Source organism: Onychomys torridus, chromosome X, assembly GCF_903995425.1.
Source record: "Onychomys torridus chromosome X, mOncTor1.1, whole genome shotgun sequence".
NCBI lineage: Eukaryota > Metazoa > Chordata > Mammalia > Rodentia > Cricetidae > Onychomys > Onychomys torridus.
The window spans coordinates 9,479,081-9,505,171 of NC_050466.1; the positions used below are offsets into that span (position 1 = coordinate 9,479,081).

A 26,091-nucleotide genomic window follows, 5' to 3' on the forward strand; every position below is an offset into this window, starting at 1 on the left:
TAAATAGTTTCTTAATTGTATTGGGTATTATAAGTCATCCATAAATGATTTAAAGCATACAAAACGATGTTCACAGATTCTGTAAAAACACTATATCATTTAATATAAGGGATTTGAACATTTAAAGATGTCAGCATCCACAGAGGATTCTAGTACCAAGGCTCCCCTCTGTCCCCAGTAATAATGATAAATATAATCACCTACTGACTGGGTTCTCCATTATCCAGCTTTGATGACATCAAAGTGCTAGAACTATTCATACTGTGTCTAATAATTCTGCTCTGTCAAAGATTGGAAGCTTGATATTGGCAAGGAACTATTTATACCATGAAAATCCTACAGATGACAGCTAGAGTTTTTGTTTGGCTTTGTTTTGTTTTGCTCGAGTGGTTTAAAAGCGAACAATTGTTTCTCTTTCTCCACTCTTTCTTTTTTTTTCCTTTTTTTATTTATTATATTTGTGTTTTAATTTTACATATCAGCCATGGGTTACCCTGTCCTCCCCCCTCCCACCCCACCCCCACCTTCTCCCCAGCCCCTCCCCTCCATTCTGCTGTGGATATCGCTCTGTACAAATAAAATGCTGTTTGGCCAGTGGCTAGGCAGGAAGTATAGGCAGGACAAGAGAGAAGAGGATTCTGGGAAGTAGAAGGCTGGCGAGAGACACCGCCAGCTGCCGCCATGAGAAGCAACATGTAAAGACACTGGTAAGCCACACGCCATGTGGCAAAGTATAGACTAACAGAAATGGGTTAATTTAAGATAGAAGAAGTAGATAACAAGCAGCCTGCCATGGCCATACAGTTTATAAGCAATATAAGTTTCTGTGTGCTTTCTTGGTTGGGTCTGAGCGACTGTGGGACTGGCGGGTAAGAGAGATTTGTCCTGACTGTGGGCCAGGCAGGAATACTCTAACTACACCATTCCCATCTCCTCCAGGGCAAAGACTCCCCTGGGAATTCAGCTCAACCTGGTAGATTCAGTACAGGCAGGTCCAGTCCCCTCCTCCCAGGCAGAGCAAAGTGTCCCTGTGTAAGCCTAAGGTTCCAAACAGCCAGCTCATGCACTAAGGACAGGTTCAGGTCCCACTGCCTGGGTGCCTCCCAAACAGTTCAAGCTATTCAACTGTCTCACTTATCCAGAGGGCCTGATCCAGTTGGGGGCTCCACAGCTTTTGGTTCATAATTCATGTGTTTCCATTAGTTTGGCTATTTGTCCCTGTGCTTTTCCAATCTTGATCTCAACAATTCACACTCTTACAGTCCCTCCTCTTTCTTGACAATTGGACTCCTGGAGCTCCACCTGGGGCCTGGCTGAGGATCTCTGCATCCACTTCCATCAGTTATTGGATGAGAGTTCCAGCATGACCTTTAGGGTGTTTGGCCATCTGATCACCAGACTAGGTCAGATCAGGCATTCTCTCGACCATTGCCAGTAGTCTACAGTGGATGTATCATTGTGGATTTCTGGGGACCTCTCTAGCACTTTGCTTCTGGACGACAGTGGGAGTAATGAAGGGCAAGGTTCGAAGGAAAGAGAGCTTAGAGGAGCAGGAGATCCCAGCTGGATCAAGAACAGAAAGGGAGAACAAGGAATAACAGACCATGATAAATGAAGATCTCCATTCTTTCTTAACTTCCCTTCTCTGAGTACATAGGCTTCTTACTCTACACAAACATTTGTTACACACCAGCTTTCAGGCTTCTAATTTGTTATTCATCCCTTTTGGCTGGAACATTTTAGTCATGACAACCACATTTTGCTCTTTTGCCTCTGAGGTTTGTTTGAAATGTTAACAACTTGGTGAGGTTCTCCCTGACTTCCCTACTTAGCATCACATTCCTCTCACACCTCTCCATCTTCTTCAGTCTTCATTGCCTTATACCTCATATAGAATGTCTGAGTGTGCATGTGTGCACACACACACACATACACAAACCCTTTCACATACACTTTTCACTATATGTTGCTCTTGATAATACTATATCTTATACATGTTTATAGGCATTTATAGGATCTGGTTGAAAAAATTCAAATCATTATTATAAATTATTAATTGTTTCCATGGCAAAATAATAAAAATAAAGCCAAAGTCTTTTGCATAATTTAGCAACTTGATGCATAACTGAATTTTAGCTTCAAGATATACCTGAAAAATCAACTCAAAGGCTCATTAGAGTTAAGAGTTATCAAATTTAGGGGCAACTTAAAAAAAATCTTCAGACAAATGTGAGTTTTTGGTTCATCTACATTAAGTTAAGAATGTTCATATGTTGACTACCCAAGGGAGGCTCTCTATGAGAAGGGGATGGGGGTGGGTAGGCGGAGTGGGAGAAGAGGAGGGGGAACAGGGGTTGGTATGTAAAAGGATTTTATATATATATATATATATATATATATATATATATATATATATATATATAATTTTTCACCACTTTTCATTCTATGATTAACCTTTTTCTTTCTAAAGTGCTAGAATTAGAATTCAGAGTCTTGAACATGCTAGGCACATCACAATTCCATTCATATTTTTAATGCCTTCTAATAATTGTTATATATTTTATTGGTTAATTGCATGCCTTTCCTGGTTAACATGAAAGCCCCATGAAGACAGACAGTTTGGCATGTTTTGTTCACCTGTGTATTGACAATTTATTTATAACTTAAATGTGCAAGAAGAAGATAGCTTTCACTTGTGAGATTTGTATGGGAACTTTAGCCTAAATGTCAAGCTGAAGAACCTTCCTGGCTCCTTGACATCTTCTAGGACCAGATTTTTTGTGACTTGAATATTGCAATTGTCCCCAAAGAACAATGCCAAATCACAATCTGCCTAATCATGCTCTGAAAGGAACAGGATCACAGAATGACAGAAACCCATTCTTTCTATTATTTCTGCAAGAAGCAATTACTTAAAACCTACTAAGAATTATTTTCTGGTGCAAGTTCTGGAGGTATAACAATGGGTAAAATAATAATTATGATATCTGTATAATGAAAACATATATAAGGAGAAATATATGAAGAAATCTTAATAATATGGTTTCCTAAATACAACCTGCATAGTGACAATATTAGCTGACATGTCAAAATGTATGGAAGAAATCTCAGAATGCCCATTCCTAGATGAAGAGCTATAGACAATTAATGGCTGCTAAAAGAGGGAGAATCATTCTCTCCAGGGACAAGACCTCTGATAATTTATCTAATTCCAAGTGGTCAGCTCTAAGCATATGTACATAGGAGGAATGCTAAACAGAATCATCAGGTACTATTTATGGATACACATGTGTATACACACACACACACACACACACACACACACACACACACACACACACACACAAAACAACAATAATTAAAAAAGATCCTGAATTTGAGAGGGGTTGTGGGGGGCACTGGAAGAATTGGAGAAGGAGAGTGTTTTGGAAATGATGTAAATAAAGTACTCTTGCATGAAATTCTCAAAATAATAATGAAATAAATGTTTAAAAATGTAAAGGGAGGTTAGGTTCTGGGTAAATGCACTTGCTTATTAGGCCTGATGATCTGAAATTGATTTCTGGGGGCTACTGATGGAAGGAAAAAACTGACTTCAGCAACTCCCTCTTATCTCCACCTGCATACTGTGGTATGTGCACCTGTATATACATATATACAACCCTCTACACAAACATAAATTAATATTTTTCTAAAAGAATAAAAGAAAAATATATATGTGGATACATACATATGCACACACATTATATGCATACTGGAACTTGTGCCAGGAGAGAGCAGGTGAAAGACAAATATGTATATGATATAACTTTTAAGCTTTTTCTGTTGTTTTTTTTTTAAATCTACTTTTATGTGCATGCAGTGCCCACATAAGCCAGAAGAGGACGACAGATCCCTTGAAAGTAGAAATAAAGGTAGTTATGAAAGAGAACCAAACCAAGTCCTCTGCAAGAGCAGGAAATGCTATTAAGAACTGAGCCATTTCTCAAGCTTTAAAAAATGTTACTTAATGACAAAACAATAGAACAGAGAGGACCTATTAGTCAGCTTTTTTGTCTCTGTGACAAATACCAGAAACTGTTTTAAGGTGGGAAGGTGGTTTTGGTTCACAGTTTCAGAGGTTTTAGTCCGTGGTTGGCTGGCTCCATTGCTTCTCGGTCTGTGGTGAGGCAGAGCATCATTGTAAAAATAAGCTGTTCATCTCATATTGCCCAGGAAGATAGGGGGGCAAAGTTTATCTTTCTATGGTACTCCCCTAGAAACTTACTTCCTTCAGCTTGACTTCACTTCCTAAGTTTTCCATTATTTGCCAAAATAGCATCATCAATTAGGGGGCAAACTTTCAACACCTGAACCTGCGGGGGGAATTTATATAAAAAACAAGGGATAGCTGGGTGGTGGTGGCACATGCCTTTAATCCCAGCACTTGGGAGGCAGAGCCAGGTGGATCTCTGTGAGTTCGAGGCCATCCTGCTCTACAGAGTGAGCTCTAGGACAGGCACCAATACTACATAGAGACCCCCCCCCAAAAAAAAGGGATAACTTGAGGATAGAAAATACCAGTTAGGATAGAGAAGGGTCCTCCTTAGGATCACCAGAGAAAGGCTTTCTAAGTGGAGGAAGTAACAACTGTGTTTGGGTAATTCATTTCTGTGTAGAGAAATAGCTCCACAATTAACTGGCTTTACAACCTCAATTTAATTATTTCTCACGGTTTCTATGTGGGTTGACTAGGCACAGCTGTCTGGTTGTTGCTCAGGAAGCTGTGTCAGATAGTGGTATGGCTAGAGTCTTTTGAAGGCTGGCTCAGCTTGAGCATGCAGGATGACTCTAGTACCATAAAACGAAAGGCTCCAAACCTATATTCAACTGGAATAGGTACTTAGGATGCCCACATGTAGCCTCCCTAGCTTGGCACTTTCAGACTGTTTGCACTTTTCTCATGATCTCCACAACTCAAGGCTCTAAGAGTAAGTACTCTCAAAAGAAGTGTACCTGCCAGTTTCCCAAGGCTTGTGCCCAAATTGGAGCAGTATGACTTTTGTCATGGCCTCCTGGTCAAAACAGTAACAGAATCTTCCCAGATTCAAAGAGAAGGGGACATGGGACCGTCATCTCCTTCTCCATAGGAGCAAGACTGGGCAGCCACCTTTACTCAGCTTCAGAGTTCAAAATCCTGGAAATGGAATAAACTTAGCACACAAGAAGGCAGAGTCAAGCTGGGTGACATGGTGCACACCTTTAATCTCAACACTTGGTAGGATGAGGCAATAGATTAAAAATCTGAGACCACTCACTACGGACTACATATCAATTTAAATGCCATCCTGGGCTATTTAGTAATACTGTATGTTAAAAAGAAGTAAATAGGGGCCAGAGATTTGGGTCAGCAGTTAAGATCACGCAAAGTTGCGTTTTCAGCACCAACATTGGATGACTCAACTGTCTACATTTCCAGTTCTAGGGGATCCAACAACCTTTCTGGCTTTCATGAGCACCTGCACTCACATGCATATACACATACACATGCACCAGCACACACACATAAATAAAAATAAATAATAATCTTGTGCTGGGTGTGATGGTGCACACATGTCTAATCCAGCATTGACAGGCAGATATCTATGAGTTTGAGGCCAGCCTGGTTTATATAGGGAATTCCAGGAAACTCTGTCGCAAAAACCCAAAAGAAATAGAGAAATAAATATTAATCTTTGAAAATGAGTGAATAACAGAATATAATTTAGTGCCACGACTTAAATACAATGACAAGCTGGATGTGGTAATCCACACCTGCAACATCAGCCTCCAGATTGAAGCAAGAGGATTATGAATTTGGAGGTCAGACTGCACTACACTGCAAAAGCCTGTTTAAAGGATAATAGCAAGAGTGGCTGCAATAGAGCCTAGTCAGGGAGTTGATAGGGGCATAACATTTATGCTCTTTAAGGCTATGATAAAAATAGAATTTAATCATTCTATTCCTAACTTTTTTTTTTGTTTCTCTCCCAGAGTTCTGTAGTCAAGAAACCTTAGCTCCAGCCTGGATACATAGACAAGATGTCAACAGGATTCTGGGAAAAAGGCCTGGAACTAAGCAGGGAAAAATATGAGGTCCTCAAAATAGAAGCAGCATAGCTAGCCTGACCTTAAAAGAGCAAAGGCAGCTTAGAAGCAACCTGTTGTTTTAGATGGACTTCCATCTCCCTAATCCAAAGGATCAACGCCATTGCATATCGCAGTGGCATTCTTCAACGTAGATCTCTCTTAAATATAGGGTTGTATCAACTCCCTTCTATAGAAGAACAATACATGTGAAACAATACTTCTAACCTCCAACAGTATGTTTAACTCTGTAATAGCAATACAAACATAAGATACATGTATATCTATCTACTCTTGCGTTTGCCCTATTTGACACATTGGAATGAGCAGCTTTGGTACTTTTTAAGTTTCTGGATTAGGTATGGAATGTGACGGCTTAATATCGTGTTAGTGTGTTTTCTGTTGCTATAATGAAACACCTTGAAGGTACTTTACAAAGAAAAAAAGGTTGATTTATCTTATAGTTTTGAATATTCAGGAATATTGTGCTAACATTTTCTCAGGTCTACTGATGTACCTGCCATGACCCCTGAAATGATTATGTCATGTGACAGATGGCATCATGACAAGAGTGCCTGTGAGAAGGCAGAAATCACAGGGAGTTTTGTAAAGGAGGGCAAAAAGAGGAGGAGAGGAGCCAGTGTGGGTCCATTGTTACTGTGTGTGTGTGTGTGTGTGTGTGTGTGTGTGTGTGTGTATGTGTGTGTTTGCCACAATGACAAGTGTGTGGAGGTCAATTTGCAGAAGCGATTTCCTTCCTTCTACCATGTTTTCTTGGGTGGAACTCATATCATCAGGCTTGGCATTACCTGCTGAGCAAACTCTCGGGCACCAGTCCTCCTCTTTTAGAGCAACCAGTACTCAAAGAGTTCTCATGGGAACTACTTTAATCTCTTCAAAGAATAGCTTTCACATAATTTAACGATAAATCTCCTACCAGGCATAATCCCTTAAAGGTCCCACCATCTCTTGACATCACGACATTGAAGGCTAAGTCTCTAATACGTGAAGCCTTAGGGGACAAAGGCCCTGAGCTCTGTAATATCCTGGTTGAATCCCCATTCTAGCACTTACCTAAGCTTGGAGATCTGGACTAGATCACATGAATACTTTGAACCTCAACACCCTTGTTGGAAAGGGTGGTTGATACTAACCCTCAGACCTTTAAATATTAGTGATCTAAGGCCTATACAATGCTTAGATGGTGCAATTAGTAAAACCACAAAAGACGTCAGTTATTGCATGTATTAAATTCAATTTTGAACCAAATCTTTAACAACAGTTAAGTATACATTTGTTTTTACCCAGTAGCCTATATTGTAGGTAGTTAGTAACTGTGATTTTTTTCTAGTTTGCACATGGTAAGAAGGTGTCTTGGACATCTCCCCTTAACATTTGCCAACTTAAAAAAAGGAGGAAACAGTAAAGATCAGCAGTAGAAGCAGTACAGAGATCTATGCTACTCTGCAGCGTTTTCTCTCAGGATTGTGCAAGCAACATGCATACTGAAGGAGAAAATGGGTGACAAAGCCCCACCTTCTCTAAAGTCTTTACTTATTGGCCTCTCCTAGGGTCATATTTAAGACAATCACCATGGATAGCACTTTGGGCCTGTTCTCTTTTCTCCTGAGTTGGTCATAGTCAGGGACAAACTATCACATGCATTAAGATATTGACCCTATGTGAAAGCTATTTATACTTGCCATAAAATTTTTCTTTTCAATTTCTCGAGTCCTTTAAGGTTTGGGGAAACATTCAAAACCTTAATTTACAGTTGTCTTCCTGGTTACTTCAACTTCATTAAGTTCCAGCTTGCTCACATGCATCAAAACCATAGGGACATACCATCACCTGTCCATACAGGAGCATTTTCACAAAGTGACTCAATGTTAATTTGCCCTTAGGAAGAAGCAACAGGCATACAAAACATTTCATTTTGATTTACTTCCAAGTGCGTTGTAATATCAGATGTTTGCAGCTGCAGCATAAGTAAATTTGTGGTGTAATATAAGGCCTATCTTGTGAGAACTAAGATTTATAGTGATGTTTTAATTTTTAAAGATGGATTAGGAATATTTTCAAAAAATACATGGACTACACTAAACTCTTAAGGTATCAGCTTTCTAATTCGGTAGCCACTAGACATATGATGAGCATGTGAATGCGATTCATTCAAATAGTATATATTATGAGCTGACCATACATCAGTTTTTATAAAGGTTATTACAAAATAGAATGCAAAATATAGCATCAATGATGATTTATATTGATTATATTAAAATGCTGAGATTATAAATTGATGTATTTTATATATACTGGATGCAATAAGATGTATTATCATTTTTTAATATTTAGCACAATAACAATTAGTAAAAAAAAGACTATAAATTTGAAGAAGAGTAGGGAGGATTTATGGGAGGATTTGAGGAAGAAAAGGAAAGAGAGAAATGTTGTGATTATATCTCAAAAATTTAAAAAAATGCATGTGTATTGGTGTTTTGCCTTCATTTATGTCTTTGTACCACATGCTTGCCTGGTGTCCACAGAGGCCAGAAGAATAATTCAGATCTTGTGGAAAGAGAGTTACAGATAGTTGTGAGCCATGATGTGGGTGCTGAGAATCGAACCTGGTTGCTCCGGAAGTCAGTGTTCTTAACCACTGAACAATCTCTCCAGCATCATTTAAGATGTATTATTAAAATCTACTTGACCTTTTCTTTTCATCTGTTATTGTTATTTCTTGGAAACTTAAATTATTTATATGAATAGATTTTATTTAGACTGGATAAGACAGATTTGAACTATTTTAATGGGTTTTCTCATTATATATGTATATATACTATCTATCTATATTTATATCTATCTCTATCTCTCTGTATATGACAAAAATAAAGTAAAAGGAATGTATTTTATTACTCTGAGTTTAGCTGGCATTTCCCTGGCAACCTAGGGAAATGTTCTCAATTTAACTAATCATAATTGTATTCTATTCTAGTCTAAAGAAATTAGAGCAAAGTGGAAAGAAATTGAGAAATTGACACAACCAGTAATGGACATTCTGTTTCTTTTCTATGGTCAGTTGAGCCTGGTCACGTGAGTTTAGCTGCAGCCAAATCCTGATCTCCTAGACTACTCATGAGTCAAGAAACAAACAGAGGAAGGGAGACTGGATTTAAAGCATCAACCCCCAGTTCAGTGTCCAAGGAGCTCAGAAAAATATTTTTAGGATGAATTTACTGGCCTGATTTACTTGTAAAGGGAATTTGGAAATCTGGATCCTACCTGGTGTCTCATACTTGATGGCAAGAATTAAAAAAAATTGTTTTCCAGGCTGGATAGATGTTTCAGAGGTTAAGATCACATATTGCTCTTGCAGACTAGTTTAGCTCCCAACATCTTAAGTAGGCAGCTGACAACCACTGGTAACTCCAGAGGATCTGATACCCTCTTCTGGATTCTGTGGGCATCTGCACTCACATATGCACACACAGGCATACACACACATCTAGAAAATAAATATTTAAAAAAGAAAAGTGCATTTTCCAAAGAAAATAAAACCAATTATCGTCCTTATTAAAATATTTATAAAATCTTCAGGGTATCCTAGTAGCTTTGCTTGTGACAGTATTACTCAGTGATTTCTCTCAAAATGCATTCTCTTTCAAACCTAGTAGTGTTATCTTTTCACATGAAGAAATAAGGCACAAAGGCACAAATAACATGGCAAGGTGACCTGACTGTGTAAACTTGGTTTGATGCAGCTTGGTTATTGTTAATGGGTACGTAACCCAGAAGGCTACAGCCTAGACAGTTGAGAGGCACAAAGCTCTGTTGGAAACAATAATCCAACCTCTTTTCACAAATCATGAGTTCACTGAAGCCTGTGTTTAAAACATTTTTTAAAATGAACATGACTGGATGTGTTTTTAAAAAGAAAAGTGATACATAAAGAAAGCAACATGTATATCCCCTCATATAACAAAATCTGTTTGCAAAACACCGTGCAATTCAGTGTATGGCATTGTAGGCCTCTTTATAGCAAGTCTCTACAAGACAGAAAGATGGGTAGGGGAATGGGTAGATGATTGCTACAGCAAGATAGACAAATTTGTGATCAAGGGAAAGAAATGAAACACAAAACGAAGAAAGGAAGAAGGCAGGAAAGGACAGAGAAATAACTTGAGAATTAAACCTTTGAATTTAATGGAAGAGACAAAAGCTGAACAAAGGAAGTGATGAACTTAAATTTTATAATTGCCAGAGAGAGTCTATAGTATTAAGTTAAAATATCATGAAATTCACTGAGAGACTTCAGTGCTTGTTTTTATGAAGTATAAGTTCAGTGCTGGTGTACATGGATTTCATCCTATGAAAGATTAAAGGCATTTTCTTTCTCACCTTCCTGCATTCTAACTGTTAACCACAAAATTTTTAGCAATATAAAGGCTTTTTATGCCAGTTATATTCTGGGTTACCATAGTCAATTCTTCTCTTTCTTCATATTTAAGTTAATTTAAGGTACTTAATACCAATCTAGTCACAGCTGAGCCATTCCTGAAGCAAACTTTGAATGATAAATTGCTAATGTTTTGAAATTCAGCACTACTAGAACAAAACTTTCAAGCAGAAAAAAAAACAAAAACAAAAACAAAAATAAAAACAAAAATAAAAACAAAAACCTGGGTGCCCCTTGATTAAAAGATAGAGCAAGTCGCTGGGAGAACTGTTGACTGGAAGATGGACATGGTGGGCCATGCCTATAATCCCCGCACCCCAGGTAGTTGAGGCAGGAAGGTGGTGAGTTTGAGGTCAGTCTGTGATGCATAACGAGAACTTGTCTCAAAACAAAATATACAAACAAAAAAGAGGATAAAGAAGAAAAGTGTTGCTAGGCAAGTTTGGAAAACAGATCAAGTACTTGTGAAGTTTGAAGTTCTCACAGAAACTGCTGAAAAGATGGTTAGAGATTATCAACTTAAATGGTAGTGAGTGCATTTGCTCCCGGAAGTGGTATAACTTTAGAGATCAAACAGCCAAGCTTAGGAACCTTAAAATTACCTCACCATCAAGTTTCAAAGATTATGAGCTAATGTTCTTGTGGAAAGTTTTAATGAAAGGCTTGGTTGGGATTTGATAACCTATCCCTAGAGAAAACTGCTTCTCCCCTTCTCAGAAGGCTTTATCAGCCTGTAGCTCTTCATCGAGTTGTGAGATTTCCCCCAACCACATTAGCATGTCAATTGGTACTGTCATTTTTCAGATCTTGTTTATACAATCATATTGTTGAGATTTCATGGATGCAGCTTCTCTGTCATATATAGAAGATTCTATCTAAAGGCAGACATCCTGGTCCCCTCTTCCATGATGTTTCCTGGGCTGTAAGTAGAAGTATTGCATTGTAGATGTATCAGTTGGGACTGGGCACCTCCAGCTGGTTGAGCTCTGCATTTTGACCAACTGTGGCTTTCTGTAATGGTCTCCTCCTGTTGCAAAAAGACGCTTCATTGGTGAGTGGTGAGAGCTGCATTTATTTGTGGGTATAAGGTTAAGTATTTAGAACACACTTAGAAATTATAATGGTTTAGCAAAGTGGCAGCAGTAGGTTCTCCTCTACAGTCCATGGCATCAGCAGCCATGAGTAGTGGGCTAAGTTTACAGTAGCAGTCATTAATTCCTTATAGCTCAGGCCTCAAGTCCCATTAGACAGCTCTTGGTTATCTTCAGAATATAAGTGTCACTACTGCACCTTTTGGTATATCTTGCCATTCTGGTCATAGTTCATAGGCATTACAGCTAGATAATACTATTGATTGCTTTCCTCCTTTGGCTTCTTGCATAACTGGAAAGGAGGATATTGAACATGATTTTTCCAGTATGTGGGATGAAAAGTTTGGTAGGAAAGAAAGTGATCAGAAGGAAATAGCAGAAAGCCCTTTCTCCCATCCTGCAAAAAATAAACTTTTTGGTATGTTGAACCTAATCTCTTTAACCTTTAGGTCCTTACATGGTATCATCATAAGTTAAATGAAAAAGACAGGTCATACATATAGTGGATGGTCTGGGAAACTGTTTCTAAACCTTTCCATAGACTGCTAGTGCGAAGTGCTTGGCAAAGGAGGCCATCTTGTACTTCCTGTCACTTCTTTGCACTGCAGGCTTCCAAAGCCATATTAATCACAGTCTCTCAGAGAGCTATGCTATTCCTCTGAACCATTTGTCCATACTCCACAATCACACGATACAAATAGAGTAAACCTTTACACAAGCTTTAAGCTCCACCTCTACTTCCCTTAGGGAACAGCACTATCATCACTAATTTCTTCAAATAATCTATGCTCCATCTCAAGCATAATTTAAAAGTAAGTCAGTGTTCTCCACTAGTATAGTCACTGTTAAGCTTATGCACATGTGTGTGTCCATAATGTATTTACTGTTCTAATTGTGAATTAAGTTCTGAATGGGAACCTTGTGAGACTAGAAGAAAGTCATCTCATGTGACACAGTGTTACTACAATTCCTACCACCAAAGGCATAATTATCAGCAAATTGGGGCATGCTGAAGATCTTTATTCTCTACTAAACACAAATGAGCCTTTTGGTTTCCATTAATAATAGCAGATGTTTCAGAATGATCAATAGACAAATGGGTTCCACTTGCTACAGAGGAAATTATTATTACCCACATTTTTTTCCTTAGAGAAAAAAAAAAAACTCCCTTGATGATAAGCCATACTTGTTTCCATAAACAAGCCATGAAAAGGAGTCAGGTTGGACTAGAAAGAGGAGATTCATTAAGCCCACCTCAAACAACATAGAATACTAGAGCCAATAGACTTGACTTGGCATGTGTAAAATTCACAAAAAGGTAAGCTGTTCCTGGGTGAAAGAAAAGGGTACATCTAACTTGCCCCTGGAGACTTCTGCCACCAGGATAAAAGCATGTTCACTTTAGTATTTGACCCAGGCTTCCTTGGCTTAATATTACTGTGTCCATGTTCCTGGAGAAGGGGAAATTAAAGGCCCAGAGAAAACAGGACACTTCTGCTCTACTGACTCCTGGGTGATGCTGAGGTCCTATTACACAACTATCATTTGAATACTTTAGTTCTAAATATTTCTACTCTAATTCCATAATTACTACAAGGGAAGACCTACACTTTGCTCTTTCTGTCTTCATGTGATTTTCATGCACCAGGTTTTCAAGTGGATTTCAGAGTTGTCAACAAGACTGAGGAGCTGTGCCAAGTGTTCTGTCCTCTCAGATTGTTTAGGCAACAGTAGTTATAACAGTAACAAACAGATAATCCAAAAGTGAGAAGTCCCCTCAGAAGTATGACTCTGCAGAATTGAAGCTGACCAGAACAACACAAAAAGGACTTTGACAATAAACTTTGCTTCTGTCCACAGGCAAGCAGGTCAAGACCAAAGTGCCCTTTTGCTCAGTTTCTCTCTACAGTGGAAGGCTAGAAACAAGCATCACTATGAAGTTTGCTTTTAGTATTAAGTGACATTAAACCATTGCATCAACCAAACACATGTTAGATGAGCCTTTAGCCATTAGGTGTTTCTCTGGGTACTTAAACTTAGTTTCAATTCTCATACACATGGAAGCTTCTGAAGCAGAGAAATTTCCTTTACTGATAGCCTCAGAATTGTCTCCAAAATCTTCAAAGTAGAAATTCAAAATATCAATAACCAAACAACAAAACAATCACCTATCTATTCATGTGCTTGTGAAAACATATACACAGTGATAGAGGATGGGGCAGAAACACAAAATATAGCATGTGTCCCTAAAAATGTTCAATTATATTTTTCTTTTAAATCATGATTTTAAAGGGAAATGGTCATTTCTAAGCCATCTAGTCTGCTATCTTCTAAATGATACTACAAGAAATTAGCATCAGCATGAGCTGACTCTTTAGAACCTGTTCCTTCTGGTGGTGGGATGCCTCGTTCAGCCTTGATGCAGGGGGGGGGGGGGGCTTGGTCCTTCCGCAACTTGACCTGCCATGCTTTGTGGATTCCCAATGGAGACCTACCCCATTAGATGGAGAGGGAGGAGGAGTGATGGGGAGGGCAGTAGGAGGGAGGTAGGGAGAGGGAATGGGAGGAGAGGAAGAAAGGGAAACTGTGATTGGTATGTAAAATAAAATGAAGAAAAAGTATTTCCATTAGGTAGAAAACAAGAGCGTCAACATGCCGTTTGTTGGCCTTGAGATCTGTCTTGATTAAAATGCTGCAATTGTGCCAAAAAATTAGCATCAGAATATCAGTGGATTCTTAACAATAATTCTAAGAACTAATGGCTGCATCACTAACTTCATTAATTTTTGTTAGCATATATTAATTGTACAAATAATGGCTTTCATTATGACAAACTACATGTAAAAACATCTTATAAATTATAAATTTGATCTGAAGTAATCACTTTTCTCACTGATAATTAAATCTCATAAAAGAATGCCTCTCCATTGATACACACAGTTTAGAGAGAATGGATCTAAATGGTACATAGGCCTATTCATCACTCCAGGGGTTTATGGGTGCGTATTATGGAGACAGTAAGAAGAGACCCATCTATCAGCTGATCATTTCTCCTCTAACTACCAGAGAATTCATGATTGTAGGAGTCACCCTCTTTTGAGGAAAGACACCTTTTCATGTGGATAGCTAGCCCATCGTGAGCTACTGCAACATTTTCTAGGAAGTTTCATATCATCATTTTCAATATCACTGAGCCAGCAGACCTTGGGATATAGCTCAAAACTGCAACACTTATCTAACATGTATAAGGCAATGAAATCATGGGAAACGCACAAACATTTATCAGTTGGCATATTCAGGTTCTTTAGCCTAATATTATTAAGGTTGCACATATAACAATCTTCCATTAACAATCATGCAAGAAATTAAAAACAAACAAACAAAACACCCCTCTCACAAGCTAACTCAAACAGAGGGTCTGACAACATAGCAAACATCATACATACTTTTTGGCAATCTTAGGGTTTCAGCTAAGAAACACATGAAAGTCCACTGGGAAAAAATGGAAAATACTATGTATTCCCAAAGCTCAGTTTGCACTTGGAGGAAATAATTATTAAAGTAGGCAATAGAGGTGAAAGTTCAAACTCCAAAGCGCTGCCTTTCCTAAGAGAAGAGATAGGGTTCTGGCATGTAGGAGGAGACCAAATGCTGGTAAGAATCTCAAAAATAGACATACCAATTAGACACTTTTTTACAGTTTAATAGTATGAAAAGCGTCATGTGGCGAAGGACAGGAAAGGTGCAATGTAGGAAACAAGTTTTAGTTTGGGGCCAATTACTTAGTTACTTTATCATCATGTAGGTCTTCATGGGATATAACCGCTGAGAGCTCAGTGTGACATCTTATCCACATTGCAGAACTTCAGCGTCATTAATGGTTCAGTTGTTCTCACACTAGTAAGAATTAACTAGAAATTAAGTTAGTATACCAAACATCTATTTATGCATATGCATGTGACTTTATAAAATTCACAGATATTTCCCATTTCCTCCAGCAGAGGTCAGACAACAGCAGTCCAGGAAGCAATAGAATATTTGAGAGTGATTTCATTTTTAAGAAAAGATAATAGAGGGTTTCTTTTTTAAAAGTGTTTTTCTCTACTCATATTTTCTAATTATATTTTACACCAGGCATGCTTTACTTCTGTAATAATAAAAAACAGTAACAGTCACTTTAAATTTTATAAAGAGCACATTGGCATGTGTTTCCTTGTTTTAATTCAAGGACACCGCTTCATTATTTATATTTTCTTGGCTGAGCACAGGCTAATAGAATAGTCTAAGAGAGAAGCACATTCAGCATCCACTGTAAAAACAAACAAACAAACAAACAAAAAACCCCACGATTTAAGGGCAACATCATGTCCACAATTGAGAACTCGGAGCATTCTTTCTTAACCTAGAGGCTTAATACAGATGTAAGATTGCCAGAATTAAACAAAGCCTCCTAGACACAGCTCTAAAGCAATGAGCACCTGCAACTTACAAAGAGAGCAGCAAATGTAAGCTCTAACCATCTCCTTTGTCTGGAGAAAGTTAAGAGATCGTGGTGCCTCAATACGTCAGTTTCTGCAAGCCATGCAGCCAGAATAAGGAAGATTTTTTTTTAGTGGTCAATTTGACAACACATTTCAAAAGCAAAGAACACTATCACCATGTTTTGTTTTCATTTCCAATTCATGTGCCTTTCATATAGAAAAGAAAAGGCTTATAAAACAACATTTGAAGGTCAATCATTTCAGACTGCATTATGCTAAATCAAGTAGCTGCTTCATTACTATATTACTAAATGATTCATAATGTGTAGTCTGTTATTTGTGCTTTTTAATTATATCACGCAAATGTAAAGCTATTACATTGTTACACAAATTAAAACTGTTAGTAGTTCCTTCTTTGTGTTGTTTTGGTTTAATTTTGGGTGGTCCTGGAGACCAAAGCTAGGGCCTCCTACACTTTTAGCTAGACTTCTTGCATCTAGGGCTTCATAAATGCTTAACATGTGCTTGCAAACCTAGACACTCATACATGTTTAGTATGTGCTTACACACCTATACCCTCATACATGCTTAGCATGTGCTCTGCTTTCAAGCTACTCTCTCAGCTCCTCTTTCTTCCATTTTCTGAGGGAGTGGCTCTTTTTTCCCTGTGGTTTCTATTGTTTCCTTCCACCTGTGAGAGCAACTGAAGAAAAGAGAAATGGAAGAAATTCAAAACCTCTCCCACAACAGGCAGAGTGGCTCACAATTTTAATCTCAGAACTGTAGATGTAGAAGCAGAAAGATCTTGAGTCCAAGGCAAGGCTTGGCTATATAATTACACCCTGTCTCAAATAAACCAAAATGACAAAAAAGGCCACAAATAAAACCTACTAGTTCTTCTATGGGACTCCACAGTGACGTCTAGAACAGATGACTCTTTGCTTAGTATAAATTATCAATGGCTTTGGGAATAAAGTGAGGATTCTGGGAAAACAGGAGAATAGCGAGATATGAGACAGGAAGAGTCATGATGGGAGAACTGGAATGCACAGAGAGGTGTGGTCAGTCTGAAATCCTCAGGGGCTCTTTTCTCTGTGGTCCATTCCTCAAACCCTCAGCAATGTGTGCTACACACAGATGTTCAGGTGGACGGAAGGAAATTAAGATGACAAGGTAAGTGTTAACCCTGGTTAGCACAGAGAAAAAGAAGAAAAGACCCGCAGGCCATGAGATGTGCATAAGTATAGGTATGGAAGAGGAAACCATGAGTTGCAAATGACCCTAAGAAAGAGTGATGCAATGTAGTAAGTTAAATCTTGGGGAGAGGGATCAATGGAGAGTCCATGAAATGAGTGGGATTTGGTTATTGAGCCACTTTTATATCCATTTCCAGAGCCGAATAACTAACTGACATGTAGGATGCAAAGGTAAAAATATCAAAATATTCCATGAGAGTCATATTACAAATAGTGTTTGTAATATAAAGTCTAGGGAAGCATTTGAAAAACTACAAACAGATTTTTACACAACATGCAAGTGCCACCGGTATTTAAATAGAGGTATTTAATAAGCTAATCACAAATATTTTTCTCTACTGAATTCATAAAATAGTTTACCAAATGGAATTATGACTTTGTCAACAGCTTTCCAAAATAGGTTTAGAATTGCCACCCAATTTGATCATAATTAATCCATTCTCAGAGTGACTGAAAACTTTTCATGTCTGTTTTAGGCTTACCTTGACATGGTGGATCAGACGCTCAACTTCATTCACTTTATAAGTCTCCAATCCTAGCTCTTTGGCCAACCGTAAGATACGATTCTGGGTTGGCCCAACATAAGATCCTCCAAGGTCCACATATTTAACATTTTTATTCTGTTTTTCCATGAAAAAAATAAAGATGACTGTTTTTAAAAACATTTTTAAAATAAAAATTTCTGAAACAAGTAATTAACATTTAACAGGTTATAGATACATTTGAGTTGCATTGTGGAAAATTGAGATCTGTTCTCAACTCTGCTTTATTCATGTGCCATAATTACTAAATCAATCTTTAATTTAAAAGAAAATTGACTACTGAAAAGACAAGACACTTCAGAACCTATCACTCACAACAGAGCCCAATATCTCTGACTACACCTCAGCCAAACTAGGAACTTATAAGTCAGTGACCCCAGAAATGGCATTACTGTCTGTGTTGATTTAATCATTTGCTGTCTAGGCCCCTTCCCCCAAAGGAGTCATTTGCCACCCTAAAAAGAATATTATTCTGTGTGGATAAATAAAATACACTAGAGATACACACAATGGAATACTATTCAGATTTTATAAAGAAAGAAATTCTGTCATTTAGCACAACACAGATGCATCTGCAAGACATTATGCTAAGTGAAATAAATCAGAGAAAGGCAAGTTTTATATAATCGCACTTGTAGAATCTAAGATGAGTTAAACTCATAAAAGTAAAGAATATAATGGTGGGTACTAGAGGTTTCATGGGTGTGGTGTTAGGGACAGAGGAAATGATGAGTTATTTATTGGTCAAAGCATACAAGTTTCAGATACATGGGATGAATAAGTTTTGAGCTGTAATGCATAGTGTGATGACACTGGTTCTTAATAGTACAGTGTATATTTCAAAAGAACTAAAAGTAGATTTCAAGTATGTTGCCACAAACATGTCAACTGAGTGAAATAAGTTCATTAACTTGATTTAATCACCCATACTATATATGTATCATACTGTACTTCATAAGTGTAATAAATTTTGATTTGATATTTAAAAAGTAAATTAAAATAGATAAATAAATAACTAAAATGAGGCTCCCCAGGCACCCCCAAATTTAGTTTGTATGGTTGAAATGATTGTGTTAGTTCTAGAGAATCCTCCAAATTAGGGTTGGGAAGTCTAGACTTCTGATAGTTTTCTTGCTACTACTATAAAACAATCTACCTCTCCATTTTCTTTCTTCCCATTTCAAGTTCTATGATGTTAAACATGAAGTGAGAAGACTAAACAGAGAGAAGAAAGAAAGAAAGAGTTGAAAAGGAGATAAATTAAAAGATGTTTGGGCTAGAAGTGCTACTCATGTGCTTAGCATGTGCAAATTCCTGGATGGAACATCCTTATCACTCATAAATGATGATGATGATCATGATCATGATGATGATGATCATGATCATGATCATGATCATGATAAAGAAAAAGAGGAGCTATAAGGAAAATTATGGAGTCATGTTCTCCCCTTAGAAAATCAGTAAATCAGTAATGAAGACTTTCAGGGAATACAAAAGTCTAAAAATGCAAACCAGCTTCAGACCCATGTTTCTCATCCCCATCATTAGTGTCTTACCCTAACTGTGTAAGTCCTGCCTCCCACACGATCTCGTGCTTCCAGAACTACCACACTGAGGCCAGAGTCATGCAGAAATTTGGCTGCTGCCATACCTGGGGAAATATACAAGAAAGCATTATGACCAAATCTGCTACAAGATTGCAGACACGCTTCTCATGCTACTGACCAACAAGAAAAGTCACATTCACATGAGCTTTACTATAATACAACTAATGCATAGATAGGAATTTTCTATAGTGGCTTAGATTCTCCATCTAGGAAACCATGTGCTACTTCTAGAAAGAATAAAATAAATTTCATTAGCAGTGACTATCTCACCTAAATAAACATTCCATGTCACTATATCAATAATATGCATATTTTAAATTATAGGGCAGACAAGCTAATGCAAATACAGGATCACAATCAAGAACATTTGTATGTTGGAGCCAAAAAGGTTCAATGGCAGCCACATACTCCATTGTAAGTTTAACTCTAACAAGCAGCAATGTGGGAGAGAGCCAGCCTTCAGCACCTATAAGTGGGCCTTGGGTTTACTGGGAAATGGACTTTTGGAAGTTGACAAATTTTTTAAAGCCAAGGTCATAAAAACTGACCCTTTATACATCTTAATTTCATATATACCTGACTACGGATCAGATATACCTGATTGGACATGCTTGATCATGCCTGATCAAGGATGAAATCACCTCATTCATGTACTTTAATTATTCATTTAGTCAGAATTATTTATTGAGTACCTGTGGATAGTCTTTTGTGTAACACATGGTCTAATGTTTTAGCTCTTAAATCCTTGCACTCTTTTTTGTGGGGTGACTTTTGAGAGGGAAGTTTTTTCTTTTATTGAAAATAGATTTTCTTCACATACTGATTCTCCCTCTACTCCTCCCAGTTCCTCCTTACCTCCCCTCCCATCTGAATCCACCCCTCTTCTGTCTCTCAGTAGAAAACAAACAAGGTCCTGCATCTTTAAAATCACTCTTGGGATATGGCTGTGATTCATAGGTAGGTCATTTGCTTAGCATGTGGGAAATCCAAGGTTTCTATCCATAGAATTGCCAAATATAAAAATACAAAATAAAATCATTCACAGAATTTAGCAAGAGCTGCCTCCAAGAACAGATGCTCTTACAGTAAATTGAATTTACTTACTTGCTTCATGGGACCAAACAAAATAAAAAAAATGACAAAATGCTACTGTGCCATACAGATACATAAAACAGCTCTTTTACTGCCTTCCACAAATAATGACTATGTGATATTGGGTCCCACTACTACAACACACATAATGCTTACTACGTTTAAATACTGTTGTGTTTCCTTGTATTGATTCATGCTGGAGTATAGTTTAGTGGTAAAGTACTTTCCTGGTTCACCTGAAACCCTAGGTTCCATCCCCAGCAGCATTCAAAAGATAAAAGGGAGAACTTATAGTACATTATTTAATAAGCACATTCCAACAAACTAGTGAGCTAAGGTTCTTTGATAGCATCATTTTTTGTCTGAGATACTTAGAGAGTAAATGAAAAAGCCAGTTACTTTCTAGCATCTGTGTTTGACTCATGGCCAGTCTCATCTCTGATGACACCTCTCAATGTGTGCTACAGTGAGAATCCCCCACTTCTAAGGATAGTTTTTGCTTTATCAGAGTCAACATGTTTTGAAGACACACTTGAATGTTGTGGATTGCTAAGAATTCATTGAACATAATCTGAGTCTGAATGAAAAATCACAATTAGCCAAAGCTTCCCCCCATCTGGCAGTGATTTTGACTGAAGAAACCCATTTTCCAGAGATGCTGAATTAATATTTTATTGTTAGTCTTAATGTGTCTTTCCATATCTTTCCCCAGAGGCAGGGTCAAGTCTTCCAGGTGGTGGCAGAGTAAGGTCCCAAATTCCATACTACAAGCAGCCAACCTATAGAACAGAAGCATCCTATGACTCAGTTTTAGGAATGCAGGGCTTGGAGTTTTAACTCCAACTTCCCAGTTTTACCCCCATAACAGGAAAAAATAAGCATTTTCTACTTAAATTCAGAATTGCAAACAATTTGATGACCTTTTTCTTATCAAGCATCAGCCCAAGACATCAAACAACATGCAGCCATAGTAACAGCTGTTATCAGTGAGTTCACATAAACCTCACCAGCATGCCGAGGCTTAAACAAAAGAATTGAGAAGGGAATATAGCATTACTCACAAACACTCACATGTGAGATCCCACAAAGGGTACTGTCTTTTAGTGAATACAGTTACTCAATAGTATCTGATGAAAAGCTTAAAATTATTAAAGCAAACCACCAAATAGAATTCTTTCTACCTGTATTGCATTATAATTATAAATAGAAAATGACAAAAACATTCTTAAACAACATGTAAGTATGTTTTTGGAAATCCCTTGCATTTATTTTTACTTATGTGAAGAGTTCTTGGGGAACATTCAAAATATCTGTTAAGCATTAACTGACAAAAAAAAAAAAGAAAATTAAAAATACAAAAGTTGATTTAACTGGCACAAACATGGATGGCTTAAGGGATCACTGAATTTTTTTTGAAGGAGAGAATTTGGGGTACTTGGGAAATTTAGCAGTCAGAGTCCAGTCAGGATATGATTAAGATGGTTAAGAAGAGGTACCTGTCAAGGGATAACACAGTGATGACAGATAAAGAGACAAGGGATTGGCTATTCAAACAATAAGCAAATGCTAGCTCTCCAGAGTTTCCTGGCTCAAAATGTATTATTTTTCACGTGTTCCCTTTCATGTTGTATTTGGAACCTTTAAAACATTTGTCATTGAAACAAAATATGAGAAATGGTACATTCTCTGAGAAGGCTAGAAATGTCTATGTTCAATAAATTGTATTATAAAACTTTTCATAAATTAGCAGCAATATTGGTCCTGATATCACTAGACAGTATACTTGGCCCTGATTAGATATGAAGCAGCTTCTGAATAAAATATAATAATATTTTTAAGGGATCTATATTACCATCTACCACTTAAAATATGGAGCACTTAGTTTTGTGTTCAATGTTTTCCACAAAGGCTGAGAAATATTTTTACCCTCAATTTCAACAGCCAGGCAGGTTACATAATTAGTAAATTGTAGAAGCAGAGTTGAAACCAAAACCTCAGTTCTTAGCCACCATTCTTGGTCCAAAAAAGGAAAATTAAAAATATAATAACTTGATGTACCAATCCTCACAAACTGTCTGAAAACATTCTGCTCTCTATCTAAATATTAAGAATCACCAAAAAAGGTTTTCTTTTTTAACAGATATTTGACTTTTGAAAAGGATTCAAAAGCAAGGTTATCATCACTGGGCACTCCTACAAGATTAATGAAACTTGACTTTAATATTCAGGGTCAATTAATATTTCACAAAAATAGATATTTGGTTCTTTTAGAAACAGTCTACACAGGCCCTTAAGACACAAATAGTGGAAATTGTTTAATTACTAATGCTATAAAATTACAGAAAGATTGCATTCTGCCAGGCCTAGTGGCAGGCTTGTAAACACAGTGATCTGAGGGAAGGGTCACAAGTTCAAGGTCAACCTCACAGTGAGACCAAGTCTCAAAAAATTAAAAACAGACAAATAAAAAATACTGCATTTCTCTGGTCAAGTAGCTTATGATAAAAAGTTTTCAGCATACCAATGATCATGGATATAATTAGATACTGAAATTATTCTGAAGACCTACAAATCAATGGCATGCAGTATCATTAGCACTTCTGTTTCTACTTTGAAGCTGTAGAAAATGCCTTGAGATAGATTCTGAGGGAGACTGTGAAACTGTAAGAATCGTGAAATCCAAATCCCCATCCACCTTGTTCTTTGTTTTGCCAATGTGTTTCATGCCTTTCAGATTAATCTGTGATATTTAACAAACTTTTACACTTCAAATAGGAAATTAATTGACTTGGAAGTAATATAAAACATCTGTACTTTATTATTACATAAAGACTTTTTCCAGGCTAAAGTTACCAAAAGAGAGAGAATGCAACAATCTTGGTAACCAAAATTGACAATGAAATTCATAGTGCCTTAAAGTACTTCTAACCTTGTAACCCTGACACATGATATAGGCATTCCTTTAGGATTTATAAAAGCAATAATATTCAAATTGCCCTCATCACCTCAGTCACTTCTGACAAAACAATGTGGTTTTATTTTAGGGGGGCGGGGGTTGAGAGTGGGGGTGAGGTGGTTCAAGACAGGGTTTCTCGGTCTATCCTTGGCTGTCCTGGAACTCACTCTGTAGACCAGGCTGGCCTTGAACTCTGCCTCCTGAGAGTTGGGATTAAAGGCTTATGCAACCACTGCCTAGGCAAAGCAATAGTTTTATGAGGAAATTCTAGAAACAACCAAACAATCTCCTGATCCAAGAACTGGAGTTCTTTGATGTCTCTAAAGAGAATATTTTTTAGTTATTTAACACAAATATACCCCAAAGAAGGTCTGGAGTAAGAAGAAAAACATCCTCTATTAGAAGCCAAATTCCTTAGGAGAAAGAGGCAGTGTAGGAAGAAGTCAGATGATAAAGGCACTATGTAGGTGAAGCCATGGCTGAAACAAGTAAGATTTGAAGCAGTGACTGAGAGCCAGCTTCTCTACTCGAGTACAGTAGACAAATGTGGAAAGTGAAGCACACAGAGGATGAGCAGCACACTGAGCTCATGCAGCCAGCAAGTGGTCCAGCTGGCATTCCAATCTCAGCATGCTGACTCTTAAATCCCAATCTCACATGACAAACTGAAACATGAAGGGGTTATTTAACAGTGAAGTGGAGTGAGTAGAAAATTTCTTAATAAAGAAAAATAAAAAAATTCAATTTAAAACAAACAAAAACAGTGAAGCACAGTGAACGTCCCTTTGATATCACCTTTGATATCATCTAAGCAAGAGCACACCTTATTCCTTGCCTTTGGATAAATTACTAAAAAGTATATGTTCCTGGCAAGTAAAGTTCTAAAAGGTTTTCTTTTGTGAAATGAATGACATCCACAAAGATGCAAATGGCTTGATTGACAGAATGGGGGCTGGATGACATTCCCCTTTCCTTGTGTCACCAGGATACCACTGAGCTTAGAAAGCTCATTTCCGGGATGATAAGATGGTGATTATCTATGGTTGCTATCTCTCTGTGCCAGGACACAGTTGATGCTTAAATGTGTTTGTTGAATGGTAGCATTTAATATCCTTAAACAAAGATGACTCTTTATAGAAATGATTTTTTGATACAGAAATAAATGGGTATAGTAGTATCTAAGCTTTTTTACATGGTCTAATAAACTAAAATATTTAGATATATTGAAACATTTATTTTTGTTACACCAAGTATGGTAAGACACCTCTGGCCTTTTGTAAAAGAACACGAGACAGTCAAATCATAATAATAAGCACCTCATATTTGTACAGTACTTCAGTTTCCAACACTCCCACACATTCGACCTTCGAGAAGGTCAGCATTGTTGTGTCCATTTCTTACATTAGGAAATGGAGACTTGCTAGAGTTACACACCTAGTGAAGGCAGAGCTGGATCTGAAATATTGCTCTGTTTCTAGGTCCTATGTATTCACCATTAGCCATAGTCTTTCCCATAACAAAAGGCTTTCACTGTGGAATTCTTGAAACAGGCAAAATTTTAATTAAAATCAGAATGTTTCCTTTATTAACTATCTTGGAAAGAATATCTTGATAAAAAAATCATCTGTAGTCTGCCAGTATTCAAAGCTTTGGGACATACTCCTTGGGGAGGGATCCAAATATATTTGGAGCAAGAAGTACACATTAAGAAGAGCTTAGACCAACAGTTCCTTGTATTTTATTCAGAATGACTCTTTCCTGGCAAGATACCCATTGCAATTTGGGACAATATTGAAACAACACTGACCATGCATACATACATATGCTTGCCATTGAGAAACAAAGATGACATCTAGAATGATGTTATTCACATCTTCTCTACCCACCCCCCACTCACACACAGATAAAAAGACAGATTTCAAATCTTCTTGGAAGGGTAGCAACCTTTGCCCTGTTTTCTCCAAGACATTCAAAATACATAACACAAAAACAAAGAGCAATGGCTAGTATGATACAGGAGACCTTCAGTGAAGCCTCAGGCCATGGAGTGATTTATGTCCTTGAAAGGAATAAAAAGAATCAAGCTCCCACAAGTTGCCATAGAAACCTTTTTCCAGATGCAGCTGCTTTGAGAAATGACATAGTCTGCAAAGACCTTTCAGAATATACCTAAACCCATACAAAATGATTTCTTCATCATCACATTTTATATGCAAATGATGGCATTTTTAGGAAATGTCAGCCATCATAATGAGTCTTGTTTCATAAAGAAGCGTTAGTCTTTACCCTTTGTTGTTTGAAAGCAGCTGAGTATCTTTTGTGCCTTACAATTGCACTAGAGAAAATGTATTACTGCTTTACCTCCATAATGTCTTCAAGAACAAAGGAAGCACACCCAGAAATTACATATTCTCTTTCTCAAGTATATGTGAATTATTTATCTTTAAAACCAGTCAGTAGCTTTTAATTAACCTGCTTCAAATATTCTGCAGAATTAGATTAGAA

The 26,091-nt window shown here is 37.4% G+C and overlaps 1 protein-coding gene across 2 annotated transcripts in view; it reads right to left on the bottom strand.

Moving 5' to 3' along the window:
* The window catches only part of Maob (monoamine oxidase B), a 121,798-nt gene that overhangs the window by 51,808 nt on the left and 43,899 nt on the right, over positions 1-26,091 (bottom strand). For both annotated transcript variants that reach the window (XM_036174523.1, XM_036174524.1), the window contains exons 2-3: positions 19,488-19,582; positions 17,872-18,009 (exon numbers count right to left, since the gene is read on the bottom strand). In XM_036174523.1, the coding sequence (XP_036030416.1) occupies positions 17,872-18,009; positions 19,488-19,582 (233 nt within the window). The remainder of the gene's footprint in view (positions 1-17,871; positions 18,010-19,487; positions 19,583-26,091) is intronic.